Source organism: Mustela erminea, chromosome 19 (assembly GCF_009829155.1).
Source record: "Mustela erminea isolate mMusErm1 chromosome 19, mMusErm1.Pri, whole genome shotgun sequence".
In the NCBI taxonomy this organism is placed as follows: domain Eukaryota; kingdom Metazoa; phylum Chordata; class Mammalia; order Carnivora; family Mustelidae; genus Mustela; species Mustela erminea.
The window spans coordinates 56,962,822-56,987,392 of NC_045632.1; the positions used below are offsets into that span (position 1 = coordinate 56,962,822).

Here is a 24,571-nt window from a genome sequence, read left to right on the forward strand (position 1 = left end):
TATCAGAAAAATTCCAGCATTCCCTGCCCAGGGAGGCACGTCCAGATCCACAGCTGTTCGTGAAGGCATCCCTCCAGGAAGGCCTGCGTAGACCTTATCTCCAGAAGGAAATGTCCCCACCCTGCTCCAAATGTTTGTCCAGAAGGAGAGGGCTGCAGGCCAGAGGGAACATCACCAGGGAAAGGAGAGGCTCCTGGCACAGGGGCTGAAGGGCGCTTTGTCCCCTGCCTTGTCTGTTGCTCAGAGCACCCTCTGGCTTCCCATCACCCTCCCATGGCCTTCAGGCTGGGGGGTGGGGTGCCCTCAGGTCCTGCAACTTGCCCTCTATCTGCCTGTGCAGACTCTCCTCAGCCCTGATGCTTTTCCTCTCACCACAGACCCCTGGGCCTTTGCACGGGCTGGTATGGGAAGACTCCACCAGGTCCTGGCTGCATGCCCTTGGGCAAGTTACTCCCTCCAGGGCCTCGGTCCCCACTGTAGGCTGAGGGGCCTCTGTAGGCTGCTTGTGAGAAACCCATCAGGTGAAGCCAGCCCAGGTGGGCTCTGAGGCTCAGGGCTAAGCCAGTACTCTGACCCACTCCCACCTACAAGGTAGCTTCTCCGGGCTCAGCCTGCTGACCACCCACTCCCTTCCAGCTGCAGCTTCCCTCCTGCCTTACCCGAGGAACCTTCCAGAATGTCCAGGTGCACTAGGGCTCCCGTAGGATAGTCTGGTGGCCTGTTTCCTCTTTAGTCACAGTGACCACCCCTGGAGGGGCAGGCTCTCTGGGAAGGCATTCCACGGAGTCAGTCTCCAGAATTCTCTATCTGCTATCATCTTTCTGCGTCTTCACTGGTCCCTGGGGGCAAGAAACGGCTATTGGTCCATGTGGACAGCTGAGAAAGTGAGCTTCAGGGGGCTGGGCTCAAGGCCTGCCTCCTCCTCCCTAGCCTCCTGGGGGGGATGGGGTAGGGAGAGAGGTTTTGGGAGGTCTGGGGGAGTCACCGAGAGTGAGCCACTGTGGACGGCTGAGCCCATCCTACGGGAGGACGGAAGCGTGTGTCACGCACTGGTACAGTGGCAGACGGGTCGCTCTCAAAGCTCCCAGGTGGCTGCAGGGAAGGTCTGTTTCTTCGAGCAGGGGAGCAGCTTGGGGAGCCCCAGCATCCTCAGGATGTGTCTGGCCACATATTGCTCTCCCTAGCTGATGGTGGGGAAAGCCAAGTCTGTGCTTGGTGGATCCAGAAAGGGCCTGGTCCAAGTCTATGCTCGGCCCCCACACAGTTTCTGGGTCACAGTTGCTGGGCATTGGACTGTGGACATCTTTGGGGGTCATTAGTTCACTTTCCATGTACTCTACCCACGTGGTCTATACCTAAGAAAGTGGTTGGAATATCACTCACATCACTTCAAGTTTGGGGTTTGAACATAAATTTTCTTCCTATAGTTGCCACCAATATCCATCCCTTCCTTCCTTAAATGGCAGAATGCCTCCGCTTCACTGAGCCTAAGACCGCCTCATCTGCTGCAAGGGATGACCCCATGGCTGTATCTGGCCCTTGGAGTGGGGCAAGGTGGTTCGCGATACTGCTGGGTGGTGCCTTTAAAAAGAATGAGCATGGCTCCATTTGCCTTTTCCTCCTTCCCACTTTCAGGGATGTAGACACGATGGTAGGGTCTGCAGCAACCACTTTGGATCCAGAGACAAAAAACCAAGTGCTGGGGTGCCTGGGTGGCTCAATGGGTGAAAGTGTCTGCCTTCGGCTCAGGTCGTGATCCCTGAGCCCTGGGATCAAGCCCTGCATTGGTCTCTCTGCTTGGCAGGGAGCCTGCTTCCCCCTCTCTCTCTGTCTGCCTCTCTGCCTACTTGTGATCTCTGTCTGTCAAATAAATAAAATCTTAAAAAAAAAAACAAAAACCCAAAAAACAAGTGTTGAAGCTAGCAGAGCTGCCCTCCTAGCCCTGGACCCCCCCCCCCACCTCTGGACAGTGAGAGAACTACTACCTTGTTTAAGGAATTAGGGGGCCTCTTTGTCACAACAGACAACACCGTGGGTATGCAATACCTTCAGACCCATGGACCTATGTATCTGAGAAACTGCCTTGACCCTCACATTACCAGTGACCCCAAGGGCCTCTGCCTCCTCTGTCTACACCTCACCACTGCTGAGCCTGTGGAAACTACAGGCAAGATCATCAAACCTTCCTGACTCCGGCAGAGTGGGGATGTTGCCGAATGTTCGTCACATGTTCAAAGCCCTGGCCACAGGCCACTGGCATCACCTGGGAGCCTGTTAGACATGCTCACACCTTCCGCATCCACTGCCGCGCTCCAGGAGACCCTCACCTGGGACGTCTAATCTCAGCTCTTCAGGGCTGTGTAGACAGGCTGCCTCTGAGTCCTCTAGGGCTGTCCTTGGGGCTCCTCTGAGGGAAATGGGAAGCAGCTGGGTCTAGGTTTCCCACCCCTGCTTTAAAAAAGTCGACAGCACACTTTTTGTTTTGTTTGACGAGGTTCTGCATGGGTTAATTTGCTCAAGTGGAGGAATTGGGAAGTCCTGGTCCTGGGCTGGGTCCCCTCCGGAGACCACGGCAGGGATTGCTGGAGGCTCCAGGGCCCAAGGGGGCGGAGAGACCACTGCAGCGGAGTCCGGAATCCCGGGGCTCTCTCCGGCCTCACTGGGCTGTTCTTCCATTTCCTGTGGAGGAGGCCATTTCTATGGGTGGAAAGGCCTGGAATCTCATCTCCAGGTGCATTTGAGATTCTTATTTCTATTAATGTTGTTTTAGATCATTTTCATTCATTTGTTTAGTCGATAAATGTTTATTGTGCATTAGACACCATGCATTGGGAATAAGGCACTGTTCATACCCAACAAACTTCTCTCGTGGAGGTTACGTTTTCCCACATGTGTGTCCAGGAAAGAGACTTCAAGTCAAAGGGAACAGCCAGTGCAAAGGCCCTGAGGCCAGAGAAGCCAGGAGAGTGTGTGGAGCAGGTGGCTGGCCAGAGTGCTGTGGCTCGGGAATGAGGGGAGGCAGCAGGAAGGATGCACACGGGTATATGGGGCGGTTAGACTGCTGGAGCAGACCCGCTGGATACCCTCCGTCCGTGGCCCCTCTGAACTCCCCATGGTAGCTTCTTACCTGCGGTGCATGATAGGGACTTCTGAGGCATTCTGTGGCTGTAGGAGCAAGTTCACTGTGCATCAGGGGGCCCGGAAGAGCCAGAGAGTCGGGTGACCAATCTGTTCCAATTGGCCCAGACATTCCTGTCTCTAACACTCAAAGTCCCGGAGCCCAGGAAATGTCTGGGTCCCGGGCGGACTGGGAGGGTTGGTCACCCTTCGGAGGAGTTACTGTCCCAGGAGCAGCTCTCCAGCAAGGAAGGACAAGTTTGGGTGTATGCATCCCTGTCCTCGTGGGATACCTTGAGTTGTCCCCTGGGGTCCCCAGCAGGATGCGCACTCAGGATGCCTCATCCCTCTGCCCTGCCCCCTTTCCGCTTTCCCTCACTTGGGCTTCCTGGGAACACACACCCATGAACCACGCAGCCTGAAGCCTGAAGCAGAGGGGCTGGAGCATACAGGAAGAGGCTAAGCCACCTGTGTGAGTTGCCCCTGTCTTATGGGGAAAGGTCTGGGAATTGGGGGGTGTCCTCGTCCTGAGTCCTCTCTCTGCCTGTGCTAAGTCTGGCCTTGAGTCAGGACACACATTACAACTAAGAACCTGGGTGCCTCCCCAGACACCGAGGTCATCCCAGCTGCCCTGCCATCTCGGCCTCCCCCACAGCCCTTCATCAGCCCCTTCCCAACAGGAGGCAGCCAAGGTCTTGGCCAAGGGTGAGTGTTCTTTGCCCTCAGGCAGCAGCAGGGTCACTGCCAGGAACCCCCGGGCTGAGATGCAGCTCCTGCGACCGTCAGGCTCTGTGAGGCCCAGTCAGCATCTCCGTGCTGACTCTGGCCTGTGTGCTCAGCCGTGGCTTGGTTTGGAGCCCGGGAGCTGACACTGGCCCGCTGACCCGGCCTGCCCCCGCGCCCTCTCTCCTTCACTTGGCTCAGCTAGTGCTGACCTCGAATTCCTTTCCTGGCCTCCGGCCCCGGCCTCTCTAGTCCTCTTGCCATGGGATGCCCAGACGGCTGATGGCCTGCCCCTTCCTCGTGCTCTGACCTGCGAGGGCCTCGACGGAGCCCACACACTTGGGCCAGCGGGACCCTCTCGAGCCAGCCGGGTGGCTGCTCTGAACGAAGACCAGGGGACGCCCCTCGCGTCACCTCCCACGGGATGGCAGCCACTGGAGCACAGCTCCGCCAGACGGAACGTGCATGTATCCTCTGGACACGTGTCTGGTGGCGAGGGGCCCCGCGCCCCGGCAGCCCCTTCCCCATGCTCACGGCAACACCCACGCCTTCCGACCGCCGCATGCCGGGTCCGCGGTGCTGGTGGCCACAAGGAAACCCGGCCTTTCCTCTCTAATGACCGCTCTGGAAACCCCTTATCCCCAACACCTGAATCACATCCTGCCTTAATACCAGCTCATGGAAAGTTCTCTTGTTCTCCAGCCGGCTTCACAGACTTGGCCAAATCGAGATCTTTTTCCCCCTGTCATAGCGAAGCAAGAGTGATTGTGAGGTCTGCAAACTGCTTTCTTCGAAAGGAGGCCCCACTTCCTTTCAAATAAAAAGGTTTTTTCAGATTCAAAGACAACTTTGCCTTTAGTGGACCATTTGTGCCAGAGCCGGCGGACCCCTACGCCTTCCTGGAGCCTCCCTTGTTCTGTAATATGTCACTTCTGTGTCCGAGACTGGAAATCAGGTGTTGCCCGGGTCCCTCTGGGGCCCTTGCGGTCGGAGCTGAGGTATTAAAGCGCTGTGAGGAGTCCTTTGTGGTTCAGAATGTTTCCGTTTTATAAGAGTCATAACTGCAACCGTTTTTAAGTGTTTGCAAAGTGCCCTGCCTAGACTCCGTGATGCTGTCCCCACGAGGTGCCCTAGCGGCCATCCCCATTTTATGGGTCAGGAAACAGAGGTTCGGAAAGCCCAAGTAATTTGCCCAGAGGTGCACAGCGGGACTCAGACCTGGTCCATCAAAGAGGGCCAGAGAGGCCCCGGTGACTCATTCTGGAATGTCTTAAGATGGCTTTTGGAATCAGCATTTATTTTACTCTTCGTCTTCTTGTGGGTTTTGTTTTTCCAAATCAAAACCAGTTGCTGTTTTTTCTGATTCAGTTGGGTCCTAGGAGGACCTCCCCAAAGCAGGAGGAGATGTCTTTCCAGAATAAATGGAAACCGTTTACACAACAGTTGTCAAATGCGTTAGCAGGAAATAAATCATATAGAATAACGCTTGAAAAGCTGAAATAAATCTGTGTGGGCAGCTGGTTTAACCCCCAAATTGGTTCCAGCCTTAAAAAAAAAAAAGAAAAAAGAAAAAAAGAAACAAAACAAAAGCACACTTTCCCCCTCTTTTTCTTGTTGATTTCAGCTGATTTTTTTTCTTACGCATATTTTCCAGGCCTGGCTGTCCGTGATGTGTTGTCGGTGAGTCAAACCATCCCGCTTATCTGAATGGTACTAAGGGGCACCCTGGTTCCTGTGTGTCTTCGTTCAGACACAAGGACAGAGGTAGCCGGGAGGGGTGTCCCCATGGGAAGGGTTCCCAGAGGGGTCGCAGGTCGCTGCGCCCGCTGAGCTCCACCAAACCCCTTCCTGTCGGGGGTCCCGACCTGGCCCTCCCAGGAATCTGCATTGTGACATGTGCCCCGCGTTGGACCCGCCGATCCTCACAAAGGAAGCCGGGGCGGACAGGATGTTCCGCTACGGCTCCTGGAGCACAGCCCCCACCTAGGTTCGCTCATCCGAGGGACGGCTCTTGGGAACGATGTCGGGTTCACAGCACCCTGGCCCGGCCGTGCCCACCCCAGGGCAAACGTCTGCTGGGCTGAGGGCTGAAGGAGCAGCTCAGAGACGGGATAATAGCCCCCGACCACCTTCACCGTCGCCTCGGCATGGACAAGTCACTTCTGCCCGTTTCCATTTCGTTTTCCCTCAACACATCACAAATAACGTCGAAGAAAAGTTGGGAACTGCCATGCCTGTGTCTCCGAGTGCACAGACAGTAGAATGAACCCTCGGAGTCCAGACAAGCCCTTTCTCTGGGGCTCCCGGGGGTCATCCACTCGTGTAGCAAACCCTTCTCTGAGCTTCTACAGCGTAGGAGGCACAGACCCGGAGGGACGGCTGGACGGGAGCCAGCCGCGCCCCTGCCCTCCCCGGGGCTGACAGCTGGGAGACACCCCGTGTGACAAAATATGGAAGCAGGGGCTCTGAGGGCTCACGGTGGGCTGTGACCCAGTTAAGGAAGCTGGGGACTGTGTCCCCTGAGAGCTGGCCGGGGGGGGGGCAGTGGGGTGAAGGGGGCTGGGCTGGCGTTTGTGACAAAGGAACAGCCCAGGGAAGGCCCTGCAGTGGGACAGGACTTGGGGCATATTAGGGTCCGGAGGCGGTAGAGAGTCTGGTGAGATGGCGTGATGTGAGTCCTCGTGCCCCATGTGAAGGTTCCAGAACACCCTGTCCATCCTGCTTTTTTCCGGTCAAATCTGGGACAGGATCCAAGTGGGATCTGCCTCTCAGCTGTCCCTCTGGCCATCAGATGTGAGTCCCTCAGGTGCCCTGGGCCATCCGCTTGGCCCCGGTCCCGAGTTAGCCGAGGGCCGCCCGCGTGGAGATTGGGAAATCGGGTAAGGTATTCCAGATGTCCAAGGCAAATCCAGGCCTGGCTTCTAAGAAAAACACTTTGTTGGGCTCTCTGAGGTTTACAAACAGTGGGATAAGGTTCCCTTCCTCTCCCTCATGAGATCTGCGCGTGAGGAAGCCAGAGGCCTGCCATCCCCGTGGCTCCTGGGGCGGGGGGGTGGGGGGGACAAGGTGGCCCTTCCCGGCCGGCGATGCTGGCCTCTGAGGACACAGGGATTGTTCCGAAGGCTGCTGCTGCTCACGCGTGTCTGTCCTGCACTCTTTGCCTCCCGGGGCCCTCCTGTAGGGACCAGCTGCCTTTAGGGTCCTGTGGGATTTGGCCAGTGGGAGACACAAGCAGGAGCTGGAGGAGATAAGCGGGTATTTGTTCCCCCAATTTCCTCCCTGTGGGTCTTCGGGGCTGGCCAACTGCAGGTCTGGGCACGGCGCACAGACCTCCCAGCCCCTTTCTCCGGCCCCGCGCTGCCCACCTGAGCACGGACAGCTCCTGGACCCTCCCTCAGTCATCCTGATGTGGGCATGCCCGCGGGAGCCGCTCCGCCCAGCCGCTGTACCGGGAAGCGGCTTTCCCTCTACCAGACCCAGGGAAACCCCTTTCCATGACCCCCTGCCTCCAGCCCAGATCCCGGGCAAGAGAGAGAGCCCGCCGCTCTCGGGCCGGGAGCTGTTCCTGCAGCCGAGGCTTGGCTCTAAGTTCCCAAACCCCGTGGCCATGTTAAGAGGGGACCCTTCTAAAACGTATTTCTGGAAGGGACGGTTGTAGGTTGTAAGAAACTAAGCATGAAATTGAGCAAAGCGTGTGTGATTTGAAATTGTGCAGATGCTACCTGCCCCAACCCATCCCTGAATGGAACCGTCTCTCCCCCTCGTAAAATGGGGGGAAACATCGTGATGCTGACGGGTGACGGGGAAGGAGGGTCTGATAAATCTTGGCCAGCACCTCGGGCGTATCGCAGTGATGTAAAGACAAAGGTTGATAATCGTGAGGGCCGTGTGCTCAGTGCCCAGCGCATCGCACACATTTCCACTGTGCTACCCGCCAGGGCTCGCTGTCACCCCATTCCACAGAAAGACGAGTCGAGGCACGGAGAGATCGGGCGGCTGGACCCCCAGTTAAACGGCTAGAGGGTGGCACAGCTAGTCTTAACTCCAGGTCCCCCAACCCTGAGCCCAAGTTTTTAACCCTGTGGTGATCCCCCAAAACCTGCCACAGGGATTCCCTGGGGCCATTCGGTCACCTGCTTAAACAGAGACTCGGGTTCACCTGATCATGACTATTGCCTTAGGGAGGCTCGTGCCCTCCCAGGGTCGGTGTTGATTAAAATATTGCCCACCCTGATCCCCAAAGGTCTCTCCGAGACTTGGGTATCCTCCGTAGCATTTCTGCTCCCTGTTCAGGGCGTAAGGGTTCCGTTCCGCACCCAAGCGCCCGGAGCCCAGCCCCCAGCGAGAACGAGCCAGGAAAACCCCACAAACTTGAGGAAAGTTGTGCTGCCGTTGGACCAGGCGCAGAGGATTCCGGGACACGCCTGTGACATGAGCACAGCCCCCTGCTGCCTACAAGACCCCCCGGCCCCACGTGGCGCCTCCCCACAGAGTCACATTCACCCGTCTGCCGCCAGGCTCAGCAGAGGCGCCGGCCGCTCCGACATCGGGGCTCAGCCCCCGGGATGTGGTGGGGAGGGCTGGTTTCAGATGACAAGACACAGCGCCTGTTTCCCCAGATAGATGTAGAGCGTGCCCTCCTGCTGACTCACTTAGTGGCAGATGCTCCCAAGAGCAGCCCTGGGGGGAGTCACTCCCAGCACCACAAACCCAATGCAGAAACAGCTCGTTGCTCTTCTTCTAGAAGCTTCCAGAGGCCCCTGATGATCCTCACCGTCCCCGCCCTCCCCCGCTGCCCCCTCCTCTGGAAGCTAGGGCACCTCTGTCCTCTCCTTGTCCATATCTCTCTGCACACCCCCGTCCCTTCCTAGCCCCCCCTCTGCCCGCGTGCTCCCGAAAGACTGCCCAGCTCCAGCCCGTCTTCCAGAGTTCAGGCTTGCCCAGAGTGGGACTTTGTTGTTGTTGTTTTTTAAATAATTAACCGAGGGAACTCACATAACATGTAATTAACTCTTTGACGTGAGCCCTCTGGAGGCGATCGTGCATTCCCGATGTTGTACAGCTGTGAGCTCCGCCTCTGTCAACAGGCGTCCGTCACCCCCAAGTCAGCCCCGTACGATGACGCGATTGCTTTTCTCCGCTCTCCCCCAGGCCCCGTCTCTGGGTTTTTCTGTTCCCGACATCTCGTGCCCATGGAATCACGCCGTGTGACCGCTTGCGTCTGGCGTCTTTTACGCGGGGCGTCAGGTTCAAGGTTGGCCCCTGTTGCTCCTGTGTCAGCGCCTCCGTCTTGTTTACGACAAAATGAAGTTCACCATCGACCAGACCATGCGCCATTCACCCGTCCTCAGCTGGCGGGACCCTGGGGCGGTTTCCGACTTTTGCTCTTGGGAAATCCACGTACAAGCCCTTGTTCCGGTCCCTGCTTTCATAATTCTGGGTACATCCCTAGGAGGGGGGTGGCAGGGTCGTAAGGTGACGCTGTGTGTAACTTTCTGAGAAGCCCCCGTATGTCTGCGCGTTCTTTGACCTCCGTCCTTGAGAGGCGGAGGCTCATTCCTCTCCCTTCCATGTGGACCCGCTCACTAAGTCTCACTTCTAACCCGTAGAACGTGGTGGAGGTGATGCTGTCCCACCTCCCAGGCTGGGTCCTGGGAAGGAGCCCCCTCTGCCTGCCTCCCCATCCCTTGGGTCACTTGCTCTGGGGGGAGCCGGCTGCCACGCTGCGAGGACACTCGGGCGGCCCGTGGAGAGCCCCCGCGGAGGGAGACCACCATGGCGCCCACGAGTGGCTTCTCTCTCTGCCATCCTTCAGGCCTGCACCTTGGCCCTAGGAAACCCCAAGCCAGAACTATCCCACTAAGCCGTTCCCAAATGCCTGGTCCACAAAACTGCGAGAATGTTCCCACGCTGGTGCTGGGGTGGTTCGTTACGCAGCAGTGGCTGGCTAAGACGTCCCCACCCCCCCAGTTATTTATAATTTACAAAGGGGAAATGGTAACTTTTCAGTGGACAAAACCGGCAGACACAAGCCTAATCAAGTGGTCAGAACTAACACCAGCAGTTCCCCAGCCCCCACTCCACGCCAGCCCCCGCCACCCCCGGCAGGTGGGGCCCTCACGCGGCTCTGCAGCGGGACCCAGCCACCCCCGCCCCGCCCCGGACAGAGAGAAAACACCAGCTGTGGAACGGGGAACACAGGCCTCTGGGCATGTGGCCGTTCTTTATAGAAGGTTCGTCTGGGCTCGAAGCCGGCCCTGCTCCAGAATGGAATGTGAGTCGTCTGTTCGTCGCTTCTGTATCTCTGTTGACATTTGGGGCAAGCGTGCTCGCTCACAGATCGAGCTCCGTCCGTCTGTCATCGCAGAAGGAAAAGACAAGCAACGTATCTTGGGCCCAAAGGATTGTGATTTTCTGTTCGTGACGGGGACATGTTCTGTTCGCTTACAGTTTTGCAGGGAACTTAAGAATTGATTTTGAGGAATCTGTTATTTCCTAAAACAAATTAACTTTTAAATATTTTCTTTTTTTAAAAAAACACAACATCACCTGTATTAGACCAAACCAACATCATGTCTTCAGAGGAGACGTGCTCAGGGCACGGGAACATCCCTCCTTCGGGATTCCTGCCCCGAACGCAGAACCAGGGTCTGAGTGCGAGACAAACCCAAACTGTGATGCTCTACAAAATAACGGGCTCATGCGCTTCAGAACTTTCGCCATGAAGACCAAGAAAAGAAGAAAAGGCCAAGTTGTCCATGCACGAGGAAAGGACACTCAGGAGATCCGGCAGGTAAATACGGGGTCCTGGGCTGCATTCTAGAAACAGCAGACACAGCCACAGGAGACGAACAGGACGGGGCGAGATCGGAATACGAGCCACGTGAAATGGGTTAGATACGAGAGGGTGTCCGCGGGAATTTCCCGACTTCGATCCGGTTAAGGAAGAGAATGTCCTCGTTCTCGGGAGCTGCCCACGAAGTTTTTCTGTCACCATTTTGTCAGCGCACGGTTGACACCCAGAAAGCTCTCCGCGTTCAACGCACACAACTCGATGTGTTTGGAGATTAGGCTACACCCATGAAGCCAGGCCCGTGGTCTATGCCGTGAACATCCGCATCACCTCCAAAGCTTCCTTCCTTCCTTCCTTCAGTGATGACCACGTTTGACACGGGAGCCACACTCCTAGCACACAGCTCCCCATTTTTGCCGACAGCTCTGTGCCGTGCGGTGGGCCCATGGGAGGGCCCCATCTTACAGACCTGATGCTACGTGCCCTTCGACGACCCCCTCTGCTCCTACGGGTCTGACTGTTGGCGTCCCGGATGTGGTCACCTGCGGCGTTTGTCCTTCTTTGTTTGGCTTGTTTCTGAGCATCACGTCCTCCGGGTTCAGCCACGTGGCAGCGAACGGCAGGCCCTGCCTCCTCCTTTCTTTGGGCTCTGAAATCGTCTGTGACACGTGTTTGCACACTTTCTTTTTGGAGGACACGTCTGTGACACGTGTTTGCACACTTTCTTTTTGGAGGACACGTCTGTGACACGTGTTTGCACACTTTCTTTTTGGGGACACGTCTGTGACATGTGTTTGCACACTTTCTTTTTGGGGACACGTCTGTGACATGTGTTTGCACACTTTCTTTTTGGGGGACACGTCAGTGGCTTCTGTCACACCGCAGTGTGCACAGGTGGCCGCGTCTGGGGCTGTGACTTACGGTCACGTGGCTCAGGGAGGGGACAAGCCTCCACACACGCCCAGAGCAACACATGGGTGTGAAGCAAATGGAACAAAGCCTAAACAGCGGGTGAGTCTGCGTGAAGGGCTCCCGGGAGGTCCATGGTACTGTTCTTGCAAATTTTCTGTGAGTTTGAAATTACACCCAGTTTAAAGGTTCCCAATTAAAAGAAAAAAATATTCAGTGTGGGCCAAAGCAAGCAAGCTGTTTGGGCCAGGCGAACCCACAGGCTGCCAGGTTTCAAGATGGGGACTGGCCTGTAACCAAGGCAAGGACAGACCCGTCTCAGCTTCCTCACCCAAGTCCCCAGAACAGAGAACAACGTCCCAGCTCGGAACTTGTCTTTGGGTCAGAGAGGTAGTCCCAGAAGCAAGTGGGACAGAGAGAAGGTTCTGGGACAGTCCAGGGAAGGAGCTGGATGAACGGAGCCTTCTTGCTGGTCCTCAAACATGCCAGACACAGTGCCGCCCCAGGACCTTTGCATCTGCTGTGCCCTCTCCTGTGGGATGCCTTTCCCCAGAGACCTCACTTCCTCACCACCCTCTGTGAGACCTTCCTTCCCCCGGCTACCCCAGCCAAGAGCCCCTCACCCCTCACTGGCAAAGTGCATCTCCCTTCCTTACTTTTGCCTCCCAGAGTGCACTTCGAAATTTACTTTTGAAATTTATTTTCTTTTAGAAAGGGAGAGGGAGATAGAGAATCTTCAAGCAGTCTCCAAGCCCAGTGCAGAGCCCGAGGCGGGGCTCGATCTCTCAACCCCGAGATCACGACCTGAGCCAAAATCAAGGGTCGGACGCTTCACCGACGGAGCTACCCAGGAGCCCCTTGGAACTTATTTTTATTTATTTATTTTCTTGTCTTTCTCCCACTAAAATGTAAACTCCACAGAGACAGGATTTTTTGTTCTTTCCATTGGCTGCTGAATCCCCAGTGCCCAGCAGACTATCTGGGACCTAGTAGGCATTTAGTAAATATTTGGCAGAATCAAAAGAACAGGAAGAGAGGGAGGGGGAGGGGAGGAGGCATGATCACACATCTCCCCTTCTCCCCGGCCAAAAAGCCTCTTCAGCCCCATTTGAGGGCCACCAAGCCCCCCCAGCTTCCTACTGCCACGTAGGCGAGCTGGTCTCCAATTTGGGTCAGCCCACGCTCAGCGCGAGGCTGTTGGCCGGGGAAAGACCTGGTCTCTCTCCAAGGACGGAGTCTTCTCCTGAACACTGATCGACATTTCCACTTAAAAAGAGATTGTCCGGCCTGAAGAAGCCCATTGCACACTTCCTGTCTACACTGCCTGCTCGGCTGGGGCCCGCGCCCGGCCAGCTCTGGCTTTGCACACTCTCTGAGCGTTTTCAGTGACCCTCTGCTCTGGTCCCGTTTTGGCCGCCCGCCTCTCACTAGCAAGAGGCAGAGTGGGGGTCCCGGCTGCTGGGCAGATCCTCAGTGGGACGGGCAGAGCTGGGCTCCGTGGATGGGCCGAGCCAGAGGCTGGCACTTCGTCTTGATCAGACCTTAATCCTCCCTCATCTTGGTCAGAAAGGAATGTGGTTGGTGTGACACTGTGGACGGGCCCGGGAACCAGCCAGAAAGAAGGCACACATCTTCCACCTGGAGTCCGGGTGTGGATTAATCCGAAGAGCTCACAGACGACCCCAGCCTGCTCCCGGCCGCATGAGGCCCCTGGCCGGCCTCGCAGGCCAGGCCTCCAGGTCATCACACATTTTATAAAGGGGGAAACTGAGGCTCGCACAGCTCCCGCCTGACCCTAATGGAGGCCACCAGGTAATCCCCTTTCTTTTCTCCTTCCTTATTCCTTTAGGGATCTTCCCTCCAGTGGTGGAGGTCCCTGTTTTCTCTTCGTCCCCAAGGGCATGGGGCCAGTGGCCGTCTATACAGGTGTCCGAGCATCAGGACCAAAGCCTTAAACCATCTTCACCGGATCATGGCTTGCAAGACCTGCCTTCAGAGACGTGGAACGGGCCAGAGCTGGGGACAAACGCACAGGGCTCAGGCCGCGGCACCCGCCAGCTGACCACCGCCTGTGGGACGGCGATGTAAAACGTGCAAACCCATTCCGAGACCTCTCTGATGGCAGGAAGCGTGGCCTCTCGTGCCCCGGGGGATGGGAAGGCTGCGCGCTCAGCCTGGAGGGCTGCTCGCCCGCACGGGGCCGGATCTGACCAGGCCTCTCCCTGCAGACGCGACCCCGCGCCGGCCCGGGCCAGCGGGAATGAAGGTCAGGTTTGAAAGAAACAGAATTTGCCACGTTTGGTCTCAATGGGCGAACCGAGGCTCTCTCGCACTTTGAAAAAGGGAAGAGGCATTTAAATGAAGGGACGTGAAAGGGGGTTCCCTCCCCATGAAATGTGCTGGGCCATGAGTGAAGAGGGTGAGGGGAACTCAGCCCAGCCAAGCCCAAGCCAAGGGCACGTGTTTCTCGTGGTCCAGGGACCACATTTCTGGTGTGGACATGTGGACGTGGCCCACACCACCCTCCTCGCCATTCCAGAGCCGCCGCGTTGCTCCAGAGCCCCACGGACGGAGCCTGCTCGGGCCTGAGGACTCTCTCCTCTGTGCCCAGCTTCTGTTTTGGGGAGCGGAGGCTACTGCCTGTCTGGAGCCTTCGGTTTTGGGATTCTGGGCCCCATCTCCCAAGTCAGGGGCAGGCAGCGCTGGGTAAAATCAAGAACATCTGACGGGATTGCCACACGTGGGGCAGGCATGTCCCCCACGGCCAAGGCCACTGCTCGCTCATGGCCGGATTCAAGTCCCCGCTGCCCCTCCTGCCGGGTGCTTTCATTCAGTGCAGAAACTACACAGCTACAGCGCGGGAGAGGGGGCCCTGGTCACCAGATGTTCGGAACCTGTGTTCCTTAAACAAACTCTAACCAAGCTCCTAACGCACGTGCCGAGCGCCAGGCCATGCACAGCAGGTCACACGCGATGGCCAGAGACGCCCTTGCAGGCCTCGCCGGATTAGTAATGCCTGTTTGGAGAGCTGGGATCCATTTGTCATGTCTGCCGTGGCCCCGGGAGGGGTCCGGGGAGCATGGTGTGTGAGCAACCATCACTGGTTCTGTTTCTCAGCTTGTCCCAGTGGGCACCCGGGCAGGAGGTGTCGACGGCCCTTGCTTTCAAGGGCAGGTTCACAGGCAGGAACAGAACAATGAATGATGGGCTCCAGCCCAGGGTTCACATGTGGCTGGAGAGTGTTTGGAGGCATTTGTTCATGTGGAATTTTTCTCACTGGGTCACTCCCACCCCCCGCCATCCAGACAGCAGCATGGCTGACCCCACTGCCTGGGGAAGGTGCTTGGAAGCCACGTCGGGGGGAGGCCGCTGGCCTTCCTGGCCTGGCTTCCCAGTGTCCCAACCCCATGCGGTAGGCAGAGCCGAAGCAGAGTCACGGGCTGGCAGGAAAGAACCAGCATGACTCCGGCAGCAAAGAGATTCAGACGCCACCTCAGGGCCACCAAGCTGTTCCCGTCGTCCTTCAGCACTCAGCCCCTGCTGGGCCCCATGGCTCTCATGCCAAAGAAATGACCCTCTAACTGTGAAATTTCAGGCCAGATGGGAAAAGGAATCAAAGGTCATCTCTGAGCCATTAAATTACTTTATTAATTTAAATTCATGTATTTTATTAAATGAGTAAATACAAGTTCGGTTAGTATGTTGTGAAATTAACATTAAAGTTATATGTTCATGTAAATCTACTATTGGTTTATTAATTACTACTCAACGAACTGCTGCCTGACTGCCATCCAGCATTCCTAGATCCGGCCCTGGGCCATCTCGGGGCAGCCCGCCGACTGGCTGTCCTGCAGTGGGGCCCGAGACGGGTCCCCGTCCAGACCGGCTTCTAACCAGTAAACCCTGACTCCTGGCGGCTGAACACACTGAGGGTTGCTCCTTGCTTATTGTCTGGGCCCACGACAGGTGAGCAGAGGTGGGCTCCTCACCGACACCAGGGATGCCAGGAGAGGAGCCTGACCGTCGTGACGCCGTGCGGGAGGAGCGTCCTGGCCGCGAGATGCTGGGCAGCGGCGGATCTCTGCTGCTCGCAGCTCGTCTCTGACAAGGAGTCCTCCCAGGGGCCCAGGAAGGTGGGAATCCAGAAGTATTTGGTGGCCAGCACCCACGTCCACCACAGGCAGCCTTCCAGCAGGGATCAAGGCCAAGCTGGCATCATGTGGGCGGGGGCGTCTGCCATGAACGAGGCTCGCAGACAGTCTAGCTGGGGAGAAAGGGGTCACAGAAGCCCTGCGGCCACAGGAGGTATCGTCTCTCCCGGGAACGGCAAGACGACCCTTGTTGCCTGAGCAGAGCATGGAGGGTGAGGAGAAGCCAGGAAGGCTGGCAGTAACATCATCCCTGGCCTGGGAAGCCGGCTCTGTGAATCTGGCCTTTCTTCGGAGAGCACTGGGGAGCCATGGAAGGAGTCAGAGAGTGTGACGTGGCCATGGACGGCGCCCTCTGCTGGCTCTGTGAGGGATGGCCTCTTCAATGCTTGCCGCAGGCCCGGGCTGTAGAAACTGTTCTACAGTTTGACTTGGTTCTAAGTGTTCCTTGTGGTCCTTCTGAGATGTCCGTTCTGTGATGGCTGGTGGACGCAACTCCCAGAGGCCAGCCTCCCAAGACATGCCACCAAGCCACGCTCTCCAGGGGACACCAGCTGGACCTGCCTGCCACTAGGGCATGAAAGAGATGCACAGAGCAGTTCGGGCTGGCCTGGACGGTCTGGGTCTGACTGCGGACAGGGAGGGGAACCGTCCCCTTAGTCATCTCCGACCTTTGATCCCAGACCTCAGAGAGTGTGTGCCCGTGAGTGCTCAGAGACCAGCGAGCAGACAGAATGATGGCGACTGTAAGCCTCCCCATCACCAAAGGTCAACAAGCCCTGGGCAGCCAGAAGACGGGGCATCTGGCGTCTGCTGCGCTCACCGTTCCTGGCACACTTCTGACCTGTTTCTGTCTGACCCACAATCGCGTATCACAAGTGGCGGGCGAGGGGGCTGGCAGGGCACAGCCTCAAGCTGGAGACTTTAAGCAGCTGTTTTTCTTCATTTTTTCCCTGTATTTCAGACAGGATGGCTTGAGCCAACTGGACTTTTTGGAAAGCGCAATGAGATGCTTTTCCTCCTCCATTTTCAGAAGGTAACGCCCACGCCCAGCAAAACAGAGCCAAAGGGACGGTCAGGGACCCTGGCTTCCTCCTGCCCCAACCCCGCTGCCCTCAGGTAGCAGCATCTTCTGTCCTTCCGGAGAGACCTGGCTTATGGGGCAGCCACATGTCACTAGTCTCTATGGACATTTGCTCCTGCGGATACTTTCTGTCGCTCGCTGGCGGCTGGTTTCACGTCTATAGAGGAAGGATATTATGGAAGAGTTCAGAGCTTTTCTTTTGGGGTGTCCCTCATCAGCCCCCCTACTGCTGTCGCAAACCTGCCACAAAATGCAGCTTATCGCTGGGGGAGGAGAAGAAGAGACACAAAAGGAGACACACGCAGCTTTGAGCTTCAAAGTAACTTTCTGACGTTTTCTTACGTCCTCGGTGTTCTTGGAAGTCAGGCACCCAGTGTACATGGTGTTTCTGGAATTCCCAGACCTGGGTGTTCTCCCATGAAGAGCCACACGCGGAGGACCGGCCTCGGCCCCAATCCAAGGGAAGGAAAAAACCCCTGGAGGGGAGAGCGGGTGAAGCCAGTGGCCGGGTGCGGTGGCGCCGTGGGAAGTGGAGGCCGGTGTAGCCATCGGGGCCAGCCCGGGAAACACGCTCCCCCCAGCACTTTGACGGAGGTCACGGAATGCAGGGAGCTGGCCGTGCGGGCCACAGAACGCCGAGAAGCCATGGGGCTGTGCCGCGACCTGAGTTCAGCGAGCACAAGAGGCCACCAGACCCACAGGGGAGGAGGGGGCAGCCGGCTTCTCCTCCAGTGCCCCCCTTGGCCTCCATCGGCAGACCAGGCATCTGGGAAACAGCCGCTGGGGATCCAGAGGAGGGGAAGACCCAGATGCCCCAGCCCAGGGCCGGTTCCACATGGGCCTGGGTGCTAGAGGAGAAAGGGCGCGAGTAGGGTCCCGGGAAGGAGCTGCCCCAAGAGCCCGGCTTCCTACGGCTTGTGCATGGCGTGTTGGGCTTCAGGAGTCCCGTGGACCCCAGAGGGGAAAGGGGGATATGGCCAAGCAGGCAGGTTGGTTCACTCCTGGGGCAGGGGGGCTAGAGGGGTCACCAGTGCAAGGAGCAAAGTGACCCCGATTGAGGACCCAGAACAGCCAAGCTGGGGAGCGACCAACACAGTATCTGAGTTCAGGCTTCCGCGGCTCAAATCATGGAACACGAGTGACCGAACACCAGGGTAGGCCTTAGGCCGCCGGAGTCCTGCCTCGGGAGCCTGAGAGCCGTTTGAAGAGGTTTGAGGAAATGTGAGAGTAGAAAGTACTTCTGAAGAGCCGATCTGATTTTCATCACGTGCCGATGCTAAAATGCTAAAATTTAAAAAATGCTAAAATGCTAAAATTTAAAAAAAAAAAAAAAAACAAGAGCAAGGAATAACTGACTCAGGTTTGCACATCTGAACGCCCGTCCACAGGTTTCGACACCGGACTGCCGGGGTTGAGAAACGGATGCTCAATGCCACCGCCTTTGCTGCCCTGACTTACATGTTATCCTGCGCACCTGTGCGTTTTTCTGCAAACTCGTCCTCATTCTGGACTGTAAGTCCTTTTGGGCATGAGGCGTCACTTCGTACCAGGAGTGACGGTGGAGCCCTGTCCCCGCTCGGAGAAGCACGGGGCACAAGGCACAAGAACACGCGAGCTGCGGAAGTAAGCCAGTCCCCGCGTTTCGGTGACTTAACACACCCGGAGTTTGTTTTCGGCTCAGCGGAGCAAAGCAGGTGTTAGGTGGGTGATGTTTCCACCGGGGGACTTAGGGACCAGGCTCTTCTTGTCTTTGGCTTGGGCCACCCACCAGCAGTCTCGGCTTCAGGCTCCTGGGGCTGCGCAGAGCCAGGAGGAGCAGGTGTGGCCGGTGTTTAAGACCCGCTGCCTTCGGAAAAAAAAAAAAAAAAAAAAGACCCGCTGCCTTCGGACCCAGGACCCAGGACGACGCCTGCTGCAAGGGCTGCTGGGAAATGTAGTCCAGCGGGCCCAGGGGGAAGAGGACAGGAACAGCAGGCCGGTGGCCCCACGCTCACCCAGAGGCCCCCTGAGAGTGACCGGACAAGGCCATAAGCGTCTCCTCCCGTCCCGGCAGATGGAGCTGGTTGGAAGCCCACCGGTTAGACCTTCGCTGCCGAGGCCCGTGGGCGCCACGCCTCTCTCGCTCGGGCTCTCCCTGCGCCACGCCGCCCGGACGTGCCCCTGGACCGTCCTCCGCGCGCTGAGCGCGCATCTGCCGCGTGGCTCGCGCTGGTCCCCCAGCCCCGCCCCCGAGGGCTTTCCGTGTGTCCAGAGCCACCAGACCCAGGAGGGAACTGCGGCGCACGGGAGCGAGGGCGCAGACCCTCTGCGCGCGCCTGTGCAGCGGGAGGCTGTCCCCGGAGCTCCGGCCAACGGCCCCCAGCGGAGGGAGGCCCAGGAAGGACGCCACGTTCTGGGCACGCAGCCTGCTCTGTCCTCCCGCCCCGCGGAGCCTCGCACCGGCCGCCGGCGCACCTCTCCGAGCAGGAGCGGCGCCCTGGGAGCGGCCGCCTCGTGCAGGTGGGTTACGCGGGCTCGGGGTCGTGACTCCTCCGTGCGCCCCAGGCTTTCTGAGGCCTTTTGGCCATGGGCCAGATAATCCACGGCCGCGGGGCGGGGGTGGGCTGCTGTGTCCGGTAGGAGCTTTGTTGACCAGCATTCCCGACCTCCGTCTGCTGGAGACCATCCACTCCCCCAGTCTGAGTTGTAACAACCAGAAACGTCTCCAGACGCGTCCAAGTGCCCTCTGGGGAGCAAAGGCGGCCCCAGCTGAGAAGCGTTGACTTAGAGCCGTGGTTCTCAGCACCTGATTACACATCTGGGTCCCCTGTGAAGCTGCGGAAATGGACTGGTCCGGACCCAGCAGGTCCCCTCCTAGATATGTGCCCGAGGTGGGTGGACGGGTCCGCAGAGGACCACGGCCACTGTTCCTATCTGCTTGGTCCGTAATAACGGACACCTGAGGGCGGTCTGGTGCTCATCAGTGGTGACTAGATGAGCAAACTGTGCTTGTCGCCCTGTCCCATGTGCGCGAAGCCCTTCAGCGGGCACAGTGAAGCCTTGCGAGAGCAGCCAGGAGAGCAGTTATTTTGGGGAGCCTTCTGGGGTGCTGGGGACATTCTGTCGTGATCTACAGGGGGTCACATAGGGACACGTGCATATAACCGTCCACCGGGCTGTGGCTGATGGGAGCCGTGTGTGAGCTGTTCCTCGTGGGCGTTTGCTGCGACTGCTGTTGTCAGTTACCGCAAACTTGGGGTGTAGAAGAGCAGAACCGACTGTCTGAGTTCTGGAGGCCAGAATTGTGAGGCGCGGGTGTCAAGGCCTGGAAGCTCTCGTCTCTTCTGGCTTCTGGTGGCTGCTGGCACGTCCTTGCTGGTGGCTACATCCCCCCGTCTCTGCTCCTGGGGTCACGCCATCTTCCCTTCTGTGTGGCGCACCTCCCTCTGCCTCCCTGTGGGGGACACAAGTGCTCTAGGGCCGACCAGATAACCCAGGATCCTGCTTACCCATCTCAGGAGCCTTTGTCGTATCTTCGAAGTCTTCGCCACAGAAGGAAACATTTACAGGTTTCCGGGATTAGGACCTGGTATCTTTGGGGACTGTTATGAAGCCTGCCACACGCCTAAATTAAAAAGAAATTTTACAAATTCCCAGGGTGATAGGCCCACCCCACCCCAGTTGAACCAGAATCTGCGCTGTCTTTGTTTGTAAGTTCCGCAGTGGTCCTGCTGCGTAGGGTCCTGGGGCTTCCCTTTCCTTCGGTGCACCGTGGGGCACAGGGAATGCACACAGCTGACCTGTAGAACTTACGGGACCCTGTACGAGAGAATGCATGAATGAATATAGACTCGACTAAGATCTGTGTCTCACTCCTAACAGTTCTGACTCAAATTTGGGGGTTTTCCATACCCAGGCAGTCTCCGGTTCCCTGCGGACACCAGCTGTGTGTCCCACGACTTTCTTCAATTCTCACGCTCCCTGGAGTGAGCCCAGACCCACAAGACTGCCCCCACTTGAGAGGCCCGTGCAAGCAGTGGGTCCCCAGACTGCCCGCACTTCTGTCCAATGTGGCCACACATGGAGGGTTCCCCCCCCACTGGCCCCGTCAGGTTTGATAATCTGCGTTATCAGCTCACGGCACTCGGGGAAACACTGCCTTACGTAACTGGTTTATTATAAAGGAGAGAAACCAACAGCCAGGTACGTCGGGGGAGGTCCAGAAGGAACATCTGTCCTCTTGGGGCTTGAGGTGTGTCACCCTCCTAGCACGTGAGTGCCTTCCTCAAACGGAAACTTTCCAAACCCCCTCATTTAGAATGTTCTTAGAGGTTCCATTACGTAGACAGGATGGGCTCAGTCATGGGCCGCCAGTGATTAACTCCGTCCCCAACCCCTCTCCCTTTCCTGGAGGTCAGGGATGGGGCTGCAAATTCCAAGCCTCTCATCACACAGCTGGTTCCTCTGCCCACCAACCCCATGCTGAAGCTACCTAGGGGCCACCAAGGGTCACCTCACTGGCCTCAGCTCAGCTGTGGTGGAAGGGGTCTTGCTCAGGATAAACTAAGACGCCCGTCCCACCCCCTGAGGAAGTTACCCGGGTCTGAGGGCCAAAGACCACATAGGTATTTCCTATCACAGCGGAGAGGCGTGTTGCCACCGTAAACTAGAAAGATTTTTTAAAGTCAGAAGACTCAGCTGCGAACCCCAGCCCTGCCACTTAGCGGCTGAGTGACCGTGGCCCAGTCCCTCCCCTGTGCCAGCCTGCTTCCTCATCAGGAAAGTGGGGATGATTTCAGGAGATGACGTGTGGCCTTACAAGCTGTTTGAAATCCAGAAATGTGCCCTTCCTCCGTGCGGAGGTGTCCGACTCCGAGCCCGTGTGCAGGCGCTTCTGGGTAAATCAAGGTCAGAAGCTACTGGGAGTTAGGCCGGGGCGACGTGTCTGCCTGCGTCCATGTTGACATAAGATAGTCTCCCTGCAAATGTGCAGGGCTTGCGAGATGGCAGAGCCCCCCTCCCACCCCCGCCACCGGAGGATGGACCCCTGAAGAATTTAAGCAGGGATGACAAGGCCCTTCTGAAGAGGAGGGCTGGTGAACCCTTTCCAGGTTGGTGATGTCCTGAGTCAGGTTTGCTTTGCCTGCATGGCCATAGACCTGGGGCCATTTAGCTCAGGGTCGGGGGTCGGGGGGGACTAACAAGCAAAAGAAAAGAAACACCACCGCCGCCACCGCCGCCACCACCACCACCGCCGCCGCCACCGCCACCACCACCACCACCACGCAAGCCCCATCTGGGAGAGCTTGAAGGCTGAAGGCTTCTCCACAAGAAGCCCGGCTGGGTCTGGGATTCCAGGCAGGGCTCTGGGGGAAGAAAAGGGCCCGATCTCATGGAAATTTCCTAGTAGGGTTTATTTTGAAGCGAAGTTTTGGCAGCCCTGCCCCAGTCTCCTTGGCTAGACAGTACCTCTTTGAAGAGAGTCAAAAACAGCAGAAGGATGGGAAATGGTTCTGGAATGGAATCCTCTTGGTCCAAAAAGAACTGCCAGAGACCAGGCCAGGTTTCCCCTGCTTGATGGAATTCAGCGCCACTCACCTGTGGTCAGCAAACCAACACCCCACCCCTGCCCCGACGTCCTTGTCCTAATTCCCGGGACCTGTGCCTATGGGACCTCGCGCGGCAAAAGGGACTTTGCAGCTGGGACTGAGTTCGGGGCGTTGTGGTATGGAGGGTGTCCCGGGTTGCCCAGAGGGGCTCAACTTCTCCAGCTGTGATCACAGGAAGGGCCAGGCTCACAGAGACAGTGTTGCTGGCTCTGAGCTCTGGGGGGGGGGGGCAGGAGCCCAGGAATACCCCCTCTAGAAGCTGGACGGGCAAGGAGTAGACTGTCCCCCAGAACCCCCAGAGGGAACTCAGCCCCGCTGACACCTTGACTGAGCCCAGGGACACCTGTGTTGCCCTTCTAACCTCTAGGCTGAAGACAGGAAATCCCTGCTATTTAAGCTGGTGAGTCTGTGGAAACTGAGTCCAGCTGATAGAAATCAGAAACTTCGCCCGTCTCGGGCACCTGCCGTGTGCCGGTGCTGCCGGGAGGGAATCCCGATGACACTGAACTTGCGATCCCGTCGCGGCTCTGGAAGCTGAGGCTCCGTGATGTGACGGGACCCCCGAGAGGCCTGCTGGGGAGGCCTTGGCTGAGTCCGGTGGCCTGGAGCGTCCGGCGGCTCACAGGGAGGACGGGCGTGCGCGGGTGAGCCTTGCTTCCCGAGGGCCACTGGGGCGCCCTTATCAAGGCCACCCCGGCTTCCCCTGTGCGGAGAGCTCCCGATGGACGCCGTCTCGGTGGACGAAGGCTGCGAGTCTCCCACAGGCAGAACGGGAGGCAGTGCCCCCGCCCCTCCCCCACAGGCCCTGACTGATGGCTGTGTGACCTCGGGCAGGTCCCCACGCCTCTCTGGGAAGTGTGCTGACGGGGTTGGGAAGCATTCTCCACTGAGCCAGCCTCTGGGAGCCTGGGAGCCAGCTCGGTCCCCAGTCCCCGTCCAGAGGACTGGTCGGGGTGGCGGATGCTGTGGGCTCTGTGCATGTGCCTGGGAAGTGCCACGGGGCCCTTACGACAAGGTTAAGTCCTTCTGCCATCCAACAGGCAAAGGTGTTGATTTCTCTCCGCCATGAATTCTCGCTCTTGTGGCCCATCCTTCCTGGGGTCTGTGTGCGGGGCTGGGGCGGAGACGCTGAGCTTCCTTCCCCAGGTCCCAGTCCAGCCTGGGCCCAACACTGGAGCTCTGCGTTCTGGCGTGGCTTTGTCCATGGGCACCTGGCTGACCTCGGGTCGGCTGCCCCTTGCAAGGGAGACATGGGGAACCTACATCTGTGGGGGCAGGTGGGACAGCCCGGGAGTCCCCAGCTGTGCTGGCTGTCCCCCTCCCCCAGACCTGGCCAGGAGGGAATTGTCCCGCTCCCCAGCCATTCTGACTCCTCACTGTCCGTGTGGGAGGGACGAGCCCTGTGAGAAGATCCATTACCCCCAAAGCTGTGACTGACCTTGTTTGGAAATCGGGTCTTTGCCAATGTCAAGTTAAATGGGGTCACACCGGATGACGGTGGGCCTGAAGCCGGAGATGGGGGTCCTTGTGAGAAGGGAGGAACTTGGCCACCCAGGAGAAGCCGCGTTGTGAGGAGCCGGAGGTTGGTCAGCTGTGTGAGCCAAGGGACACCAAGATTGCTGGGGGCCCCAGAAGCCAGGACGGCAGGCAAGGGTTCTTGGGAGAGACCATAGCCTGCCCACACCTTGACCTTAGACCTCCAGCCTCCAGAACTACAGGTCTGCTGTGCTGAGCTCCCAGTCTGTACCACTTTGTCACATGGGGCCCAGGACGCACACACATTCACGGCCCCTGTCACCTGTTTCCCACGCTCAGTGCTCGGTGGGAACCCCAGCGAATGGGCCGGTGTCCCCACAGCGGAGCATGTCAGGATTCAGGGGCTGGGCTCTCCTCACAGCCTGTGTGCTTTCTTCGCTGTTGGGGGTTAAGCTGTCCTTTGGTGCAGGGAAGGCGGCCAGAGATCGCCCATCTAGCAGATGGAAAGACTGAGGCTCCAAGTGCTGCCCACGCAGTCCCTCCGCACCTCCCTGCCACGTCTCTTGCCGCCTGGCCAGTCCAGTGCATGGAACCAGGTCAGCCTCCTGCCTGCCCAGATGTTGGACCAAGTCCTCCGAATTCCCGGCAGAAGGGAGAGGTCTACAAGAAATTGCAGAGCTCAAATTAGGACAGTTGCCTGGCTCTGGGACCGGCTTCATGGAGAGCTTGGGAG

General features: G+C 58.0%; 1 protein-coding gene across 1 annotated transcript in view; it reads left to right on the forward strand.

The window, feature by feature from the left end:
- The window catches only part of LOC116578870, a 59,922-nt gene that overhangs the window by 3,037 nt on the left and 32,314 nt on the right, over nt 1–24,571 (forward strand). The window contains 3 exon segments of the mRNA XM_032323451.1: nt 18,163–18,286; nt 18,561–19,143; nt 19,146–19,273. Coding sequence (XP_032179342.1) covers nt 18,163–18,286; nt 18,561–19,143; nt 19,146–19,273 — 835 coding nt within the window.